The sequence below is a fragment of the Eptesicus fuscus genome, chromosome 1 (assembly GCF_027574615.1).
Source record: "Eptesicus fuscus isolate TK198812 chromosome 1, DD_ASM_mEF_20220401, whole genome shotgun sequence".
Lineage (NCBI taxonomy): Eukaryota > Metazoa > Chordata > Mammalia > Chiroptera > Vespertilionidae > Eptesicus > Eptesicus fuscus.
In genome coordinates, this window is record NC_072473.1 from 107,442,658 (window position 1) to 107,463,219 (window position 20,562).

A 20,562-nucleotide genomic window follows, 5' to 3' on the forward strand; every position below is an offset into this window, starting at 1 on the left:
TGCTTAATATGGCCTGTATAGATGAGACTTTTAAAAGAAGTTCCCTAGTTGAATGGAAAAAAAATCCATTCTGGCCATGTGTTTTTTTAAAAATTATTGTTTTAATGCTTAACTTTAGCTCAAATCAGCAGAAACGTCAAATGTATGAAACTACATTTCTTTAATTTGGAATTTGGGTTTAGACAGGATGAGAGTCATCTAAGCTAATTTAGTTCTTTGGAATTTTTGTTTGGTGGCCACACTTATACAATAAATGTTTATTAGTGCATGTTGTTATTTTTTTATTTTAATTTCTTTATTGATTGAGGTATTACATATTTGTCCTCATCCCCCCATCATGTTGTTATTTTTAAGGAAGAGAATGAGATATATTAACTTTCTCCTTGGTGTGTTATGTGGAAAACTAATATTTTCTGAATCTTATACCTTGTATTTGGAATATTTCAGCTACAAAAGAAATACAACTACTTGAAAAAGAAAGAAAGTCCAAGATCCAGTATGAAAAACAGATGGAAGAAAAACAACGAAAGCTGCGAGAACAAAAACAGAAAGATGAACAGCGAAGAATATCCGCTGAAGAAAAAAGAAAACAAAAATTACAGGAAGAAAGGGTACATATTTTTCTAGCCTGTTAATCAGATGATATACTGTGTTACCTGGGTCTGGAATACTTTTTTGAAAAAATAATTTTTATTGATTTAAGAGAGTAAGGGAGAGGGAGAGAGAGAGAGAGAGATACAAACGTCAGTGATGAGAAAGAATCATTGATCAGCTGTCTCCTGCACGCCCCCCCCCCCCCACTAGGGATCAAGCTGGCAACCTGGGCAGGAATCTAACTGCGACCTCCTGGTTCATAGGTCAGTGCTCAACCACTGAGCTACACTGACTGGGTGGAATACCTTTTTTTAAAAAATATATTTTATTGATTTTTTACAGAGAGGAAGGGAGAGGGATAGAGAGTTAGAAACATTGATCAGCTGCTTCCTGCACACTCCCCACTGGGTATGTGCCTGCAACCAAGGTACATGCCCTTGCCCGGAATCAAACCTGGGACCCTTGAGTCCGCAGGCTGATGCTCTATCCACTGAGCCAAACTGGTTAGGGCTGGAATACTTTTTTTTAAAGCCTGTCTCTGCCTTTACTGGTTCAACCTGTGGGAAGGGAACCAATCCTATGTCTTCATTTCTTCCCATCAATATTAGAGACTCTTGCCCCTGTCCCAATCAGACCCGGGAATTGAGACCCACTGGCCTAGGTAAAGAGGAGCCTTGCAGATCCAGGAGAAGAACCCTGTCCACCTTCAGAACATGACACACGGGGTGCCTGTGGCCTGGGGTTTACTCTGAGAGGCTTTCTCTCCTACCAGAAAGTTTTCAATGTTGGCCCAGTTCCTAATATGCACAGACCCACAGTATGGCCCTCCCTGACAAGGCCCCATCTGATGGGCTTACTTCTTACAACTACAACTCTAATTGCATGACTGAGTCCCAGCCAAATCTACTCTTATGCATTCACCTGACTCCCTCTTACGTGTACACACTCTCTCTGTGTCCCTCTCCTTCTCCCTCTCTAGTTCATTTGTCACATTCCCATCTTTCTGTCTGTTGTTTTGTGGCCCACTGCTCTATTTTCCTTTCTGGACTCTTTGTTAGTGTCTTTGGCATGAGTCACTGCCTTTGTGATGCCCTCTCTTTTTCCTTTCTGTCCTTCTTTACTCAGTTTGTCTTTTATTACTTACACATGGACATCTGGCTCCCTGTCTCATTCTGTATGATTCTGACACCAAATTTTTCTTCTGTAGGTCATTCCACTACTTTAGTCTGAGTAAATTGACTCTTCTGAATCCAGCAAATTCTCTGTGACACCATTCTTTTTCTTGCTGGCATACTCTCTTTTCTTTATTCCAGTGATTCTGAAGTGTCCTCAACTAAGTCTTAATCTGTCTTCTGGTTCTCTGTCTGGAGTGCCTCACTTTTCTTTGTTTTAGTTTCTTTTTCTCTCCTCATCTTTGCACTTTTCTGCCTGTTGTTCTCTCAGTATGTGTATTTTTATATTCCTCTTTTTCTGTTGCTCTAATTTTTACATTTCTTTTTCTTTTTTCTTTGGTTCCATTTCTTCCCCATGAGCCTTCTTCTCTGTGTCTTTTTCTGGTGCTCACTTTTCCTCCTTCCTTGTGCACACAGTTGCTCTTGCACGTGCCTCACTCCCAGCCCCTACCTCCATCTGTGGATCTTTCTTATTCTAGGACTGTCCTTGTGTGCAATTTCTTCCCCACCCATGATCCACTATCACTTTCTCTGTCTTTCTGGGCCTTTTTATGTGGTTTCTTATGCTGTTTTTGTTTTTTTTTTTTTTTTTTTTTACATTCCAGTATTTGATGGACTCTTGTTTAGAATTTCTCTCACTTCCTTTTTCTCTGTGAGACATCTCCTTAATTTACTTATCTCTGTTAAAGAGAAAGGAGAGAGAGACAATGAATGAGAATGAATATGAACTAAGTAGAGACCTAGAACCAAATAAAGTAAAACAGAAAACTGCAGAGTTGGGGAGGGACCCTGGAGGAGAGAGGCAGTCTCAGGGGACTGAGAAAAAAAAATAACGTCTTAGAGAAAGAGGAATCAGAGAAATAACACAGAAGAGAAGAAAATGCAGCAAAATGAAACTGTAGACAGAAAGGGAGCCAGAAACATGGCAGGAAAAGAGACAGAAAGACGAGACAAAGCAAAAAGAACACCAGAGAGCTGATGTAGGGGAGTAGAGCAGGGACATGGGACACTATAAGTAGGCTGCTGGCAGATCAGGGGAAAAACCCAAACTCTGTGGTGCTGAGGAGGGGTAATGGGAGATATATCTGAGCCACAGATGCAGGAAGGAACCTGAGAGCACAGGTTCATTTGGAAATCAATGCATTTGGAAATAGCAGGATAGAATTCTTAGAAATCAGTAATGTTCAACTAATACAAGATTTATTTCTGCTTTTGGTCTATATTATACTGTCTGGGTTTCCAAGTAATTTAGGACAATTTTCTGGTAGAAATATAATTTTAAAATACTGCCTGTAGATGCATTTTTAAAATAAATTTTATTTCGAGAGTTGTGATTGCTACTCTCAGAGGATACGGACGATTCTCCATTTTCCTGTTATGTTTACCCTCTTTGCCCTCAGAAACGGTGGGGACATTGTAAGGATGGTGTTGCTAAGAAACAGTGGTTGTCAGGGAAAAATAGAAAACCTGGTCCTGAAGTTGATTTTTTTTTCACCTGAGTATAGCCCCTGGTATATTACAGCACAGGGTTGAAAAATAATCTGAGTAAAGAAAACCATCTCATTTCTGGCAATGGAGTTGTTTTGCTAACCTGTGACATTGACATTTGTGTAGCTGTAATCCTGAGAAGTTTAAATTGAAGTTGAGCTCAAGACAAACACATTTATTATCTTTTTTAAAACTGGATTAATTAACACCAGAATTTGAAATGTTATAAGTGGGTATATTTAAAATAATACATGCCCCAACCAGGTTATGGATGCTTGATTCCCTCAAGCAGAGGGGAAAATAATAGAACATAATGTATGATTAGTAAACACAAAATTGGACCCTCAGTCTTTGTATAGTTGGTAGAAATAGGCTACAAATTTTAGTTCTAAATTTCCTAATGATATAAGCAGAGAGAAGCACAGTTCTTCAATTCAGATTTATAAGATTAAAACCCAATTATTCAGTAAAAGCACTGATATTGATTGATACCTGAGACATGTCTCTATTTTTAAAAGTTTCTTTTTAATTGATTTGAGAGAGAGAAAGGAAGGGAGAGGGATAGAGGGATAGAAACATAGATTGGCTGCCTCCTGCCCGCCCCCTACTGGAGATGGAGCCCACAACCCGGGCATGTGCCCTGACCAAGAATTGATCCAGTGACCTCTTAGTTCATGGGTCAACACTCATCCACTGAGCCACACCAGACAGGCAAGACATGTCTCTATTTTTAACTTTTATCTGATATAAAAAAAATTTTCCTGATAGAAAAATTTGATGATGGTATTGTTTTATAACCCACAAATCAAAATTATACTAACCACTAAAAAGAATATGTAAAAATTGTTGGCATTTAATAATTAATTTGGCATTTATTTAATTTAAAAATGTTTTAGTTTATTAAATTTATTGGAGTGACATTGGTTAATAGGGTCATGTAGGTTTCAAGTGTACATTCCTATGATACATGATCTGTATATTGCATTGTGTGTCAGCACCCAAACTATTAATCTGTTACCATATATTTGGCTCCCTTTACCCTTTACTGCCCTCCACCTCCTTCCCTCTGGAAACTACCATACTATTGCATTTGTTTTAAACAGGAGAAATTCAAAGCTGTTGTCTCTCGTACATTGGAGCGGAGCAATCGTATTGAACAACGTCAAAAAAGATGGTCATGGGAAGGCTCTACGACAGTGAACTCTGAAAGTAAAACGGGTAATTAATACAACAATTAAAATTTAAGTTCATTCATGCTGATGTTTAAATATTGTCTATTAATATAGGTTGCATTTACCACAAGGTTTTGAGTTTTGTATGTTAAATGAAAATGCCCCATGTACGTTTTGACATGCACAGTATTTCACCTGTGTTGTGAGATTGCAAAAGAAATAGGTGCAACTTTTATAACTTTATTTTATCCAGTATATCCAAAATCTTACCCAGTTAAACTTGCAATTAGTATAAAATGATTAACAATAAATAAGCTTGACACTTTCCAATGCATAGTTTTTAAAATTTTTTTTCTTTATTGATTAAGATATTACATATGTGTCTTTATCCTCCCAATCCCCAATCATGCCCTCACCCCCCTGGTGCCTGTGTCCATTGGTTAGGCTTACATGCATGCATACACGTCCTTTGGTTGATCTCTCCCACTTACCCCCACCCTCCCCTACCTTCCCTCTGAGGTTTGATGGTCTGATCGATGCTTCTCTGTCTCTGGATCTTTTTTTGTTCATCAGTTTATTTTGTTCATTATATTCCACAAATGAGTGAGATCATGTGGTATTTATCTTTCTCTGACTGGCTTATTTCACTTAGCATAATGCTCTCCAGTGCCATCCATGCTGTAAAATAAACTAGTCCTGCCCTGTTTACTATTAACATACTGTAAATTATCCTACATGTGACATAACTCTACACAATTTCGTAAAACATAAGTTAAATTACATAGCTTTTAAGGAATGACTCACATTGTATGCTTAATTAATGCCTGTTTAGGCTCCATAGAACTATATCATGAACTCATTCTGTTTCAGCTAATGATGCTTTTTAAAAATATGAGTACAGTAAAAATTCTATCTTTTCTCAGTCAAGAAACGGTCTATATCTACTGAAAAGCTAGAACAGGATACTTCTGGATCACACAAACAAATGACACTGTCATCTCCTGGTCTTCAGAATTCTGTTGCCAAGAGTAAGTAGTTATTTCATGTATTCCACTGAATTTCAAATCAACAAAACCAATTGTTTATATGTATTTTTATAGTACCACTTCTTTAGATTGTGCCACATTTAGATTTATTACAGAAATCTACCACATTGTTTTACAATAGAGGTCATTACTATTTTGTATTTTCATCAATATATCAATATAACTATCAATGTATGTATATATAAAATCAATATATAAATATCAGCATAAATTCTTTTAGTGATTTGTGTATTTTTAAAAATATATATTTTTATTGATTTCAAAGAGCAAAGGAGAGAGCTAGAAACATCAATGATGAGAGAAAATCATTGATCTGCTGCCTCCTGCATGCCCACTCTGGGGATCGAGCCCACAACCTGTGCATGTGTCCTAATCGGGAACCTAACCGCAACCTCCTGGTTATAGGTCGATGCACAACCACTGAGCCATGCCAGCTGGGCTGACTTGTGTATTAATCATATCAGGAGGGTTTGTTGGGCTCAGGTAGCCTAAGGTAAAACATATTTTGTTTTTCTTTTTATTACTTGAAAAAATTGTTTTTAAATATATATATTTTATTATTGACAGTATTACAGATGTCCTCCATTTCCCCTCCCCCTTATGCCCTCCTCTGCCCAGTCCCCACCTACTCCAGGCCTTCACCACACTATTTTCTGAGTCCATGGGCTATGCATATAAGTATATAAGTTCTTTAGTTTATCTTTTCTCATTATCCCCTCTCCCCTGAGTTATGTCAGTCTGTTCCATGCCTTTTGACTTATTTTGTTGGTTCATTTATTTTGTTCATTATTTGTTCAAATAAGTGAGATCATGTGATATTTGTCTTTATCTGACTGGCTTATTTCACTTAGCATAATAATATCCAGGTCCATCCATGCTATCTCAAAGGGTAAGAGACCTTTTTTTTACAGCTGCATAGTATTCCATTATGTAGAGGTACCACAGCTTTTTTATCCATTCATCTGTTAGTGGGCACTTGGCCTGTTTCTAAATCTTAGCTATTGTAAATAGTGCTTCTATGAACATAGGGGTGCATATATTCTTCCTTAATTGGTGTTTTAGGGTTCTTAGGATATATTCCTAGAAGTAGGATCATTGGATCAAGTGGCAGTCCTATTTTCAGTTTTTTGAGGAAACTCCATACTGCTTTCTATAGTGGCTGCACCAGTTTGCATTCCCACCAACAATGTACTAGCGTTCCCTTTTCTCCATATCTTCGCTAACATGTTCGTTGATTTATTGATGATAGCCATTCTGACAGGTGTGAGATGATACCTCATTGTGGTTTTAATTTGCATTTCTCTGATTAGTGACATTGAGAATGTGAAACATGTTTTGACCAAAAGTCATCACTGTTAAGTGGCACAATAATTTATTTTAAAATTAATTCATATTCTTTCTAATCTATAAATGAAATAATTTTTTCTAGGGACTAGTTAAACTAGTCATTCAATTTTCATTAAGTTTCATGAATATTACCTCATTTAAGGAAAATAATAGCATATATACACTGAGTGGCCAGATTATTATGATCTCTGAACGCATAATAATCTGGCCACTCAGTGTATATCCTATAAAATAAAAGGCTAATATGCAAATTGTCCCCTCCACCAGGAGTTCGACCAGCAGGCAGGCCGGCCAACCGCCCATGTCCCCTCCCCCTGGCCAGGCTGGCCGGACCCCACCCATGCACAAATTCATGCATCAAGCTTCTAATATATATATACACACTGAGTGGCCAGATTATTATGCGTTCAGAGATCATAATAATCTGGCCACTCAATGTATATAGCAGTGGACAAATTGATCTGCTTTATATATATTTGTTCACAACAACCTTGTAAAGTTGACAAGCAAGTGTAATTCCTGTTCTGCTTTTATAGTTAAAACCCCAATGAATTTATCTACTATGAATACTTCGCATACTCTTTGCTCCTGGTGTTTGCCCTTTTAATTAGTATTCCTTATTTTAAAAATCACTATCTGAGTGTGTGTCAATGACCATTTCTGGCTTGTAACACATGGTGCTACTCACTGATAATTGAAATGGATTAGGCAAGCATACCCATCAATTTAAAAAGTCCTTTTTCTTTCTGGATAAAAATAGAAGTGATTTTGGCAGGAAAAAACATGGTAAACATTCCATAACATTCCTTCAAACTTAGCCGTTAACAAGAAGAAATACTTCATATACCTTATGAATTGAGAAATAGTTGTAATTGTAATTGTAATTAAAGTGCTTTTTTGTATCATTAGGTGCCTTGACAGTTTTTGGAACAATGGTGATTGCTATAAAATTCCAGTACAAAAAAAGATTCTGGAGCTAATTTAAAGTAGTATAATTAGTTGTAGCAGTGATTAACTTAGTTGGAAAGATTTCCAGTTTGTCTACATATTATAGTTTTAATACGTTGACAGTGATATTTGTTTTGTTCATACTTAAATTATGCTATTTGTACTTTTAGGACTCATACAGTTTCCAAAGATTGCTTGTGTGGTCTTTCATTTGTCAGTTTGCGTGCATCACATTTTTTCTTGTATTGGTCTAACAAAAGTTGATCCTCGTACCACCGTTACCCTCAGTATGCTTTCCCAAAGCACTTTTGTGTATAGCCCAGGTCCATTCATAAATTAATGTGGGAAGATTTTTCTGTAGCACCTTGCTGGTCATATAATAAATTTAATTTATTTTTCACTAACTCAGTCCTTTCGCGAAATTAGATAACACCCATTGCAATGGAAGGTTTATATACATTTATTTTAAAGTATCTTGTTTTATAAGCACTATGTTTCACTGTCTAATTGCTTTGAGGAATTAGCAAAGATTTCCTCCAGAGATATTTATTACATTTTCAGTATACTGAGCTAACACTATTATGCTTTCGTTGATTGGTCTACTTGCCATATTAATGAGACATGTAAAGAGAATGGACAGATGATGATTTTGAAGTCAATAATTAGTTAAATTTCACTAAAGGAACAATTCCAAGTAAATTTTAAATGATTTGTACCAGTTTTTAATGCAGGAAGGTATGTGTGGAAGATAATTTGTGAAATAACTTGTTTAAAGGTACAGTATATTGCACACCTTGAAATGATGAATGTTGTAAAATGATTCTAGGGAAAACAAAATCAATATTGGCAGTGGCTTACATTTATAAAATCCCTTCAAATTTAAGTGAAACCTCTTCAATTTGGAGAGATGAACATTTCAAATTCAAATGAAGTTCATAAGCTAGCCTGTAATATTTTAAATAGCCCTGTTTTAAATCTTGGCTGATTCAAATAGTCTATTTTTCTTATGCTTGTTGCTGCCTCATAATAATTATTTATATCATTTTGTCATTTCTTGCAGTATGATGATAAAGGACATGTGATTTAATTACCTGAATGAATCAATTATGCCTCTTTGATTCTTTGATGTTCAATTATATTATCTATTCAAGAATTTTCAAATTATGCTATATTGTCAATATGTACTTTAATTGGCAGGTCCCCCAAAGAGAAATTATTAAACAGACATTCCTCAATATTCTGAGCCAGAATACTTCAAGTGAAATGGAAAAGTGTCTACACAAAATAGACTATTTTCCTATGAATGGTTTGGGTTGCTGAAATTGTACATCTATATTAATGATCATTTTTGTTTAAAAATACTAGTTATAACTGAAATATAAGTTACTTCAGTAATAGATGTTATAGATTATAACCAAAATTAAAGGTTATGTATTCCTAATTTGGGAACTTTGATGTGGTCAGGTAGTATGGGATATTTACCCTCTTAAATTTTAAAATTTTCTAAAGAATTTTATTTCATTTTAGATAACTTAAAGAGTAAACTATTTTTTAAGTTTTGGGATATAGAATCTCTACATCATATTTGAAATTTAAATTCTTACAAAAAAGTGCAGAGAATATAGAAAATATTTGAAAAAAGGAGTGACTCACTATCAAAATATATTTAAACAGCTTGTAAAATATAATATTGCTTTGCCCTTGATCTCCAGAAAAAAGGGTGCTTATCCTATATAATAAAGAGGTAATATGCAGATTGACCCTCACAAGATGGCTGCCTATGACCAGGTTGGCAGGGGGGTTAGTGAGGGATGACCAAACAACTGAACAAGCAGGCTGCAGTGAGTGACCAGGCTGGCAGGAGGGTTAGTAAGGGATGACCAAACGACTGAACAAGCAGGCTCCGTGGGGTGACCAGGTCTGCAGGGGTGTTAGTGAGGGACAACCAAACGACTGAACAAGCAGGCTGCATGGGGCCACCAGGCTGGCAGGGGGGTTAGTGAGGGATGACCAGGCCGGCAGGGAGGGCAGTAAGAGGCGACCAGGCTGGCAGCGGGGTGCAGTTGGGGCCAACCAGGCCAGCAAGGGGGGGCAGTTGGAGGCAACCAGGCTGGCGAGGGGGGCAGTAAGGGGTGACCAGGCAGGCAGGCAGGTGAGCAATTAGGAGCCAGTAGTCCAGGATTGTGAGAAGGATGTCTGACTGCCGGTTTAAGCCCGATCCCAGCAGTGGGACATCCCCCAAGGGGTCCCAGATTGGAGAGGGTGCAGGCTGGGCTGAGGAACCCCCCTCCCCCACCCCGTGCACGAATTTCATGCACCGGGCCTCTAGTCTATAAAATAAAAGCTCAGCGACCGGTGGCTATGATGCGCAGGAGCGCCGCTCAGCCAGAAGCTGGGCTCACTGCTGGGAGCAGGAAGGAGCAGCAAGCCGGGAGGTAAGGTGTGAGGGGATGTCCACGGAGGGCTCCCAGACTGTGAGAGGGTGCAGGCCGGCTGAGGGGACCCCCCCCCCCCCCGCCGCCCCCAGTTCATGAATTTCATGCACTGGGCCTCTAGTCTTTGAATAAAAGATATAGCAAACTACATTACCCTACAGAAGCTGAAAAAGTAGAAAGAAAATCAGGTAGGTAGTTATTTCTAAGTACCAGTCTTAAATAGTGGTTTAAAAGAGATATATGTATGTCAACATTCAGTTGCTTGCGAAGTCATTCCTAAAAGTAGAAGTCAAAATATCCCTTCTTTAACTAAAAAATGTACTTTGGCGCCATGCTTATTTGGCTGAAGCTAGGAGAGCTGTCTTTAAATGAAATACATAATTCTATCATTATCTGAACAAGAGGTCTTTAATGAGGCTGACAAAGTAGATGACAGATGTTGGAAGAGATACTTTTGTACTGGAGGACTTGGTTTCCTTTAAACATTTCATCAATTTGCATTTAGAAGTCCTAAATTACCAGCCATATTTTGAACCTCAAAGCTTTGTTCTGTTACCCCACTTCCTTCTTTTGTGAATGTTTTCCCCACTGATTATTGCATGCAAGATATCACAATTATTACTGAACTATTTCTTTATTTAAAGTAGTTTCTTTCTAATACTTTTCCCTCTAACTTTTTCCTGTCCAACATGATTGTTACTTTTTGTTTCATACCGAACCATTCACTTACTGAACACTCTTCACTTCATTGATTCTGGTCAAATGCCATTGTCACAGCAGTCCTTATGAGAATAAAAATTTATTGCAGAATAATTCTGTCAATACCTTGGAGCTTTTGGCAATGGACTGGAGTAGTATGATTGTTAGCGAAGTTGTTTTGTCATGTACAACCTTTTTCTCCATATGTGAGTTTCTCCATAAAGACTCCAGCTGTTGGACTCTGTTAAGTACATTACCTAGATTCCTTCATTGGTGGTGGTGTGGTATGCTGGGGCCTTTGCCCCTTTATTCAGGTACCCTCTTCCCTAACAATGCAGTCTAGTCAGGTGGCAGTGTTCACTATTATGTATGTGTTCTCATTGCCTCTACTTTTCGGCTGAGAAAGTTGTTTGCAGCAGTTCACATTGTTCTTTTTTGCACATTGTTCTTTTTTGCTTGGCATTCAAAAAATTGAATCCTTTTTATTTGTTCTCATCATTTAGTTCAGCAACTGTACACCGATCTTTGGGAGAATGATTTAATCATGCGTCTGATCGCCCCAACAAAAGCATCACTAGCCAGGAGCAAAAGTGCTGCTTCATTATCAATCCCTGGAAAAGATACTCCAGGTAACAGACATAGGGTAGAAGGCTGGAAAGTGTTGGTATTTGCACTTAAAGAGTAGGTTGTATCACTTAATTTGTTGCAATAAGGCATGAAAATAATCTGAATCATTAGTTTCCAAATGAGTGATTTTACCCAACAGTTTATGTTGCATATTTATTTTATGACTTCTAGCATTGTAGAGTAGTTATCTGGATAATAGGTAATTTATAGGATGAGATAATTTTGGTGGTGCATAAATTACAAAGCTCTATGGTTTTCTTGACCTTGCTTAAATGTGTCACAATACTGTAAAAAGTACTGGATTTTAAAGGTATAGAAAAACTTAATATCAAGGTAGGAAGTTTCCTACTTTACCCTTCTTTTTTCCCTAAAATATGAAAGAATAATATTGAGCTGCTCTTTGGCTTTTAACTAAGAACATAAAGATTGTTGCTAAAATAAGACTTCAGGGTTATGGGGATTTTCTCATTTATAGGTCACGTATAGTGTTAGACATGCCTGTGGGTAGTTAGACATCCTCAGTAATGGAGAGCTCTAACACATTGTTCCCATCATTTGTTTTCCCCTTCTCCATTTTTAAATTTCCAGAATATATCCCACCCCTTTGATATTTTTCAGTCAATATTCATTTGATTCCTAAAGTAAATCAAAATGCTCTCACTTCCTAGTAGTGCATATTTACTTCTTTAGTTTCAAATTCCTGACTTGGTTTATGTCTATTTATATGTATGTCAGATTATTTTCTGCCACTCTCCCTCCAATCTATTGTAAGCTATTTCTAATTTCATTTTTTAAAATAATTTATTGATTTTAGAGAGGAAGGGAGAAGGAGAGAGGTAGAAACATCAATGATAAGAAAGTATCACCAATCAGCCATACCTCCCTGAGCACGTGCCCAGATCTGAGCACGTGCCCGGATCTGGAATCGAACCATGACCTCCCAGTTCATAGGTCCACGCTCAACCACTGAGCCACACTGTTTAATATATTACTCCCATCAAAAAATTCAACATTTTGTCTTAAATTTCTGTAGCTAATAGAAATTAAGTTATTATACTTACTATATCTTTTGTAACACAAACTGTTGGCACATGTGGATATGTAAATAAAATGTTTGCTCCTCCAGCCCTGCCTGGCCGGGTGGCTCTGTTGGTTGGGACATCCTCCAGTACACCAAAAGGTGTGGCAGGTTCGATTCTGGTCAGGGCACATATACCCAGGTTGTGGGTTCAATCCCTGGTCAGGGCGTATGTGGGAGGCAACCAACCAATCTCTCTCTCTCTCTCTCTCTCTCTCTCTCTCTCTCTCTCTGTAAAAATCAATTTTTTAAAAAATTAATGCTTTCTTTACCAAAAGTGAGGGACTAAGTCGATCTTTAATAATTGTTCTATTTTTATTATTTGATAAGATCATATTAAAATGTTCTGCCCATATTTAAAGATAATGTCACAAATTTATCATCAAATATCTTTTAAAAAATGTTTACTGCATGTTTTTCTTTGTGTTTATGTTTTTCCCCCACAAAATGGGATAATAACCTGCTTTATTTTTTTGAGAGAGAGAGGAAGGGATAGGGGAAAAGCATCAGTCACCTCCCGTATGTGCCCACAACCTGGGCATGTGCCCTCTCCAGGAATAGAGCCTGAGACCCTTCAGTCCACAGGACGATGTTCCAACCAACTGAGCCACACCGTCCAGGGCATAACTGGTTTTTGTTTAAACTCAATACATATTGTTTTTATGTCCAAAAATAACATATTATTACTGTTAATGACTATCTTAGTATAGTCCAAATTTGCTGTTGAATATTTGGATTATATTTTCAGTAGTTTCAGCATTATAACAAATGCTATTATAAATAACCTTGTAAATGTATTTTCACTTACTTGATTTTTTTCCTAAGGATAAACTTAGAAGTGAACTTGCTGGAACAAAAAAAAATGTGTACTTTTAAAAATGGCTTTTGATATATTATTGCCAAAATGCCCTCCATGGAACATATGCAAATCCATACTTCCAGCACCAGTTTATGAAGTGGCCCCATTCCCAAAATTGATAACAAGTATTATCATCTTTGTCCATTTATTAGGCAAAAAATATTTAGATTGTTAAAACTGGAAGAGAAAAAAAAAAAGATAAACAAAGGGGGGGGCAGAAAACTGGAAGAGACCTTAGAGGTCCAGCCCATTCTGATTAACATCTTATTACAGTTTTTAAAAATTAAACTTATTGGGGTGACATTGGTTAATAAGTTTCAAATATACAATTCTATAAAACATCATCTGTACATTGCATTGTGTGCTGACCACCCAAAGTTTAGTCTCCTTTGGTCACTATATATTTGACCCCCTTTGCCCTCTTTAACTTCCCTTCCCCTCTGGTAACCACCATACTGTTGTCCGTGTCAATGAGTTTTTTCATTTGCATGTTTGTTCATTTGTTGCATTTTGTTTTATATCCCACATATAAGTGAAAGCATATGGTTCTTGTTCTTTTCTGTCTGACTTATTTCGCTTAACATGATACTCAGGATCCATCCATGTTGTTGCAAATGTACAATTTTTTAGTATGGGACAGAAAAAAATGCTCTTTTTTTCATTCTATTCTAAAACAAGCATGTATGTCTTACATAATTATCTGTAACAATGAGTTCTCTGGCCCTGGAGAAATTGTTTAGATTACTTTTAAAAGGTGTTGAAAATCTTATAATTTTCTATGAAAATCATTCTGAACTATAGTGTGATTAAAACAGAAATGACTATTGCAAACATCAGCTTTGGAGAAGCATCTTATATTTATCTGTAACGATTATTGCTTTCACAGTGATTCTATTGGTGGTGGTGCTTATGAAGTGTACCAATTTTGCCATGCTTCTGTCCTGTGATTCATTTCACTAAACACTTCTGTGTTATGTGTAATCCTTGTCATTTCCTAATAACCATAGTCTCTCTTCTCTTTTCTTGTTCTTATACTGTTTCATGGTACATTTCTGTCTTGTCAGATTTCTAACTGGAATTTCATTTTCTCTCCTCATTCACCCATAGGCATCCACAGCCCTGTAGTACAGTCTACAAATATGCCCTTGCTTAGCCATAGCAATGATGAATTGAAGAATACCATGGTACTTTGCAAGTCAACAGTGGCAGTACCTCTCCAAGAGAAAGTAGAAATACCCCTCAAGGTGAGCCTGGAAGCACCCCCTGAGGTGAGCGTGGAAGCAGCCCTCAAGGGGAGTATGGATGCAGCCCCAGAGGTGAGTGTGGAAGCGGCTCCTGAGGCGAGTGTGGAAGTACACCCTGAGGTGCGTGTGGAAGCGCCATTCAAGGTGAGCATGGAAGCAGCCCCTGCGGTGATCATGGGAGCATTCCCCGAGATGAGTGGGGAACCACTTCTTGAGAGCTTGGAAACATCACCTGAGGGAAGCGAGGACATGTCCCTCATGAGTGTGGATCCATCTCCTGAGGTGAGCATGGACTCGTCCTCTGAAGTGAGCTTGGACTCATACCCAGAGGTGAGCATGAAAACAACATCCGAGGCTCGCATGGAAGTGTTCCACAAGGTGAACATGGAAATGATTCCTGAGGAAAGCTTGGAAACAGTCCTTGAAGAGAATATGGAAGTGCCCCCTAAGGCCAGTGTGGGAGCATCCCCCGAGTCCAAGTCATGCCCTGAGGTGAACGTGAGAGACACTCCACAGGTTTGTCAAGTACCTTTACTGACTGATCTATTAAAAATCTGTTTTTTTAATTGTGTAGATGATTTGATAAGTCAGGTTTCCCAATAAAAACAACTTATTTATAACATTCAGCAATAAAATTAAAAAAGTAGGGTAAATTTGTTTAATGATTTTAAATGAATTAGGATTTACAAATAGAATTGGGTTTTGAAGTAAAATATTTCTTTTAAATTAATTATTTCTATGGCTTTCATCATTGTGTATTATTCAGAATATTTTTCTCTAAAAAGAAAAACCAGCTGAAGAAAGTTATTGCTAATAATTTCATATCTGATTGTATTGATCTGTTCAGAAATCAAACCTTGTAAACAAGAAGCGCACATCGACCCATTCACCATTGTCTAAATGGCCATCTTCTACAAACGTATGGGATTCACCCTCTCCCATAAGTGCTAAGTAAGTAGCTATTTGCAACTGTTCCTGATATGTGTTTTACCAGAATAAATTTTACATCAGTGTTTCATAATTGAAATAATGTAGTATACATGGTAATGTAAATATTTAGAAAAACCTTTAATAGACAAAGGGCTTACCTTCATCTATTATAAAATATCATGATCTCATAATATATTTTATGAAATAGTACACTAATAATTAAATAGCACATGTTAATTACAAAATCATATCAGACTTCCCCCATTAACTATTGCTTTTTCTCAGTAGGCAAATACAAAAGAATTGCCCACCATCAGTTTCACCAGTTGTGTCAAAACAATCAGCACAATCTTCTGTTTCCTGTAAAATAATTACTGCTCAACATACCCTACATACACAAAGTGTATTAGGTACTATCAGAAGGAGAAAAAAAAAGGCTTCTAAAAAAACCACTAAAAGCGCTGAGGCTGTGAACCAAAAGCATATGACCTATGACGGTAGGTTCCTTCACTGAGTTTATATTTTGGCAATAAAGTATGGGAATGGTCAGCTCTATTTTATTTTCCAATTCAGAGAACTTTTAAGGAGCGAGCTTTCTTTTAGATAAAGAGAATTTTGCCAATCACTGGCACTCTGCTTATTTTTCCTTGTGAGAGCTACTTTACCCACCCTTTAATTGTTTTGGAAAATCCATTTTTAGAACTGGTGTTAAAAGTACTTCTTGGATGAGTGTATTAGTCTAGGTCCGTGGTCGGCAAACTGCGGCTCGCGAGCCACATGCAGCTCTTTGGCCCCTTGAGTGTGGCTCTTCTACAAAATACCATGGCCTGGGTGAGTCTATTGAAGAAGTTTAAGTTTAAAAAATTTGGCTCTCAAAAGAAATTTCAATCGTTGTACTGTTGATATTTGGCTCTGTTGACTAATGAGTTTGCCGACCACTGATCTAGGTAATCCCTGCAGTCCCTTCCAGCTCTGGTAGTGGATGGTTCTATGAATGGCTGAATGGGTTTCTATTAGAAGCTATAGATCAGTTACTGTGCATAGGCTTTAAGGTGTCTGGCATGTAGTTGGGTTCCCAAAAGTACCAAATTGGTATTTTTACCTGTCACGTGTTCTTAATATTCAAGGATATTGCTTACTTTTAAATATACTGGGGAATTTTGCTTTATGAAGGAATTCCACAGTGAATTATTTATAACAGAAATAATCTTTTTATTATAAATTATTTGTTCTAGATGTCTTATGACCCTCATTTTCATATGTTGTTTATTTAAAATAAAGAAATTAGTCACATGGACTAAAATATTATCATAAGCCTTCATGCAGTCACCTTATGTTACTGATAGTCTTGGTTTCTTTGGTTATCTACAGTTAGCCAATTTATGATCAACTATTGTAACACACTAGTATCAATGGTTAGCTACACAGTAATTATTTAGTAAAAATTATGAACAAATTTTAAAATGTATGCTGAATATATTTTTGTTTAGTCAAGTATTTAATAATTGTACACTTCATTTAGATTGAATATAAGCTTGTTTATGTCTGTATTAAGTATAAATATTTTTCCCATAGGATCAATTTAGTAAATTATTTTAAAACAGCTAAACCAAAGTAGGAGGGAGCAGCTTATTATTTCATTTTGGAACAAGTAGTTGTTAAAAAGAAACAAAAGGCTACTTCTGTTATTGGAGGAGTTGGGATTTTGAACAAAATCTGTTCTATAGTCACTTATAGATTGCTTTTTATACATTTTAGACCATATACATATTGTTCATTTTTTATACTATTGGTTGTTTTGCATCTCTGTATTGGAATGAGAGGCAGTAAGTTCCCTAAACTAACTGTTTCACGTATTAATTTAAAGTAGATTCTGGTAATAAAAGCACACAAGGGATTATGAATGCTGAGGAGGCAACAAAAATTTTGGCAGCGAAACGACGCCTTGCTCGTGAACACAAAGAAAAAGAAGAAAAACTACAAAAAGGAAAGGAGCAAAGGTAAGTACAATATCATCCTTTCTATGCTATAAATCATGCCTGGGCCTAAAGTTTGAAAGTCAAAACTTATCAAGTTAAATGTATTATAAATTCTCAAAGAGTGATTGACTTTTTCTTCAACATGAATCAGAAATGATTGTAGGAAGCATGTTAAGCAGAGAGAGGACACTGGTGTGTAGATGAATGGCATAGACCTCTTTCACCTTCATGCATCATGAACCTTGAAGGTGTGCTATGGAGATGCATAAAGAGACTAAAACTCATCCGGCCAGCGTGGCTCAGTGGTTGAGCAGCGAACTATGAACCTGGAGGTCACAGTTCAATTCCTGGTCAAGGCATATGCCCAGATTGCGGGTTCAATTCCCAGTGTTGGACGTGCAGGAGGCAGCCGATCAAGGATTCTCTCTCATCATTGGTGTTCCTATCTTCCACTCCCTCTCCCTTGCTCTCTGAAATCAATAAAATGCATTAAAAAAAGAGAGAGAGAGAGACTAAAACTCATGTGAGGATCCCAGATCTCAGCAGTTTCTGTTGGCATTCACTGATGTCAGCCCCTATCTTTTTCAAAGGTCTTGCAACTGTAGAATTTGTAAACCTAGAAAGTATACTTTTTTGTGTGTGTTTTTTTAAAAATATATTTTATTGATTTTCCACAGAGAGGAAGGGAGAGGGACAGAGAGCTAGAAACATCGATGAGAGAGAAACACTGACCAGCTGCCTCCTGCACAACCCCTACCGGGGAAGTGCCCGCAACCAATGTACATGGCCTTGACCGGAATCGAACCTGGGACCTTTCAGTCCATAGACCGACGCTCTATCCACTGAGCCAAACCGGTTTCGGCTTTTTGTATGTTTTACTAAGGGTGCTTTCCAGTGACTTTTGGGACACCTGCATTTCATTAACCATTGCTGGAAGGATTTCCTGTGGTCAGTAGATCTCATGTACAGTTGTGTGCATTCTAATTTGATCGAAAGGTTTCTTGATCCTCCATCTTAAGGACATTCCAGTTGGGGCCCTGAAATGTCACTGTCTGACTGGTTTTATGTATTAAGTGTTTTTAAATACAATCACATACTTTCCATATATTGTACATGGCTTTGGGAGAAAGGAGAAGAGGATATTGTGAATAGCAGCAAACTATAATTTGAAGAGTATTACTCATTCCCTCATGTAAACAAAGCTGATTTAGCTTTTTAAAATTTTTTTTATTGATTTCAGAGAGAAAGGAAGAAGAAGGGAGAGAGATAGAAACATCAATGATGAGAGAATCACTCATCGGCTGCCTCCTGTACACACCCTACTATGGATCAAGCCTGCAACCCGGGCAAATGCCCTGACTGGGAATCGAACCATGACCTCCTGGTTCATAGGTCAATGCTCAACCACTGAGACACACTGGCCAGGGCCAATTTAATTGTTTTACATATATATATATATTTTGATTTCAGAGAGGAAGGGAAAGGGCGAGAGAGATAGAAACATCAGTAATGAGAGAGAATCATCGATCGGCTGCCTCTTGCACGTCCCCCCACTGGGGATCGAGCCAGCAACCCAGGCATGTGCCTTGATCAGAATCGAACCCGGGACCCTTCAGTCCACAGGCCGATGCTCTATCCACTGAGCCAAACCAGCTAGGGCCCAATTTAGTTTTTTAAAATATTTTTGTTGTTGTTAATCTTTACCAGAGGATAGCTTTTACATTGATTTTTAGAGAGAGTGGAAGGGAGGGGAAGAGATAAACTTTGATATGAGAGAGATACACCAATTGGTTGCCTCCCGCATGTGCCCCAACCAGGGCTGAGGATCGAGCCTGCAACCGAGGTACATGCTCTTGACTGGTATTGAACCCGGGACCCTTCAGTCCACAGACTGATGCTCTATCCACTGAGCCAAACTGGCCAGGGCTTTTAAAAGACTTTTAATTGATTTTTTTTTAAAAGAGAGGAAGAAAGAGAGAGAAACACTGATGTGAGAGTAAAACATTTATTGGCTGCCTCTTGCACATGCCCTACTGGGGATTGAGCCTGAAATCTGGGCGTATGTCCTGACTTGGAATCCAAACAGGCAACCTTTAATGCACAGGATAATGCCCAACCAACTCAGCCAAACTTGCCAAGGCTGATTTAGCATCTTAAAAGCACTCAGTACTGGTCTTTGTTGATTGGGTTTTCTTCCTCTGGGCACCACCAGACCCTCCTCTAAATTATCCCAATCGCATTCCCATGTGATATTGGGTATGAGCATGTATAAGTGGAGAGTCCCATATATAAGGAGTGATATTCTCCCTTCTTCCCCCCTCCCCATATTTTAAGATGCAAAGTAGCCCGTCACTTGATAGTTCTTACTCCCAAGGGCTAGTTTTCTCCATTTTAAAAGGGTGAAATTGTGCATATCTTGTGGAGTAACAACACATAAAATGTAGTGAATCTGGTATAAATGAAAATTGTACCTACTGCAAGCCATGTATGGTAGAGACCAAGATAAATACTAAGAGTTATTTAAATATTTGTGTCATCAGGAAAGAGAAAAAAGGGACAAAGAAAGCATTTGAAGGCCAAGAAAAGTTTTCAAAATTTGACCATGGACAGCAACAAAAGGAAATAAAAAAGAAGGAAGGACTTCAAGATCAGGAAAACCAGCGAGTGTTATTACAGGTTTGCTGAGTCTGCACTTTATCAGGGGATGAGAACTAAGTTATAAAATTCAGTTGAAACCCAAAGCAAAAACCTGCTTCTCCAAGGAGGCCACCTTCTCTGGCTGCATTTTTACATTACAGTCTAGCTAACATTTCACATCGCTATAAGTCATTCTCAGCCACCCTTGGCAAAATCCAAGAATGTTTACCAAAGGACACAAAAGGAGAAAGCAGCAAATTATAGATGAACAGCCGTTTAGTTTGTCCACATAAACAATATTGCAGCT

The 20,562-nt window shown here is 37.7% G+C and overlaps 1 protein-coding gene across 6 annotated transcripts in view; it reads left to right on the forward strand.

The window, feature by feature from the left end:
* The window catches only part of MAP7D3 (MAP7 domain containing 3), a 33,530-nt gene that overhangs the window by 5,529 nt on the left and 7,439 nt on the right, over nt 1–20,562 (forward strand). For 2 of the 6 annotated variants that reach the window (XM_054717607.1, XM_054717613.1), the window contains exons 4-12: nt 448–611; nt 4,358–4,472; nt 5,350–5,454; nt 11,405–11,530; nt 14,573–15,225; nt 15,557–15,660; nt 15,925–16,136; nt 17,507–17,639; nt 20,159–20,294. In XM_054717607.1, the coding sequence (XP_054573582.1) occupies nt 448–611; nt 4,358–4,472; nt 5,350–5,454; nt 11,405–11,530; nt 14,573–15,225; nt 15,557–15,660; nt 15,925–16,136; nt 17,507–17,639; nt 20,159–20,294 (1,748 nt within the window). The remainder of the gene's footprint in view (nt 1–447; nt 612–4,357; nt 4,473–5,349; nt 5,455–11,404; nt 11,531–14,572; nt 15,226–15,556; nt 15,661–15,924; nt 16,137–17,506; nt 17,640–20,158; nt 20,295–20,562) is intronic. The other 4 variants (XM_054717617.1, XM_054717621.1, XM_054717625.1 and 1 more) reach the window with 4 other exon arrangements.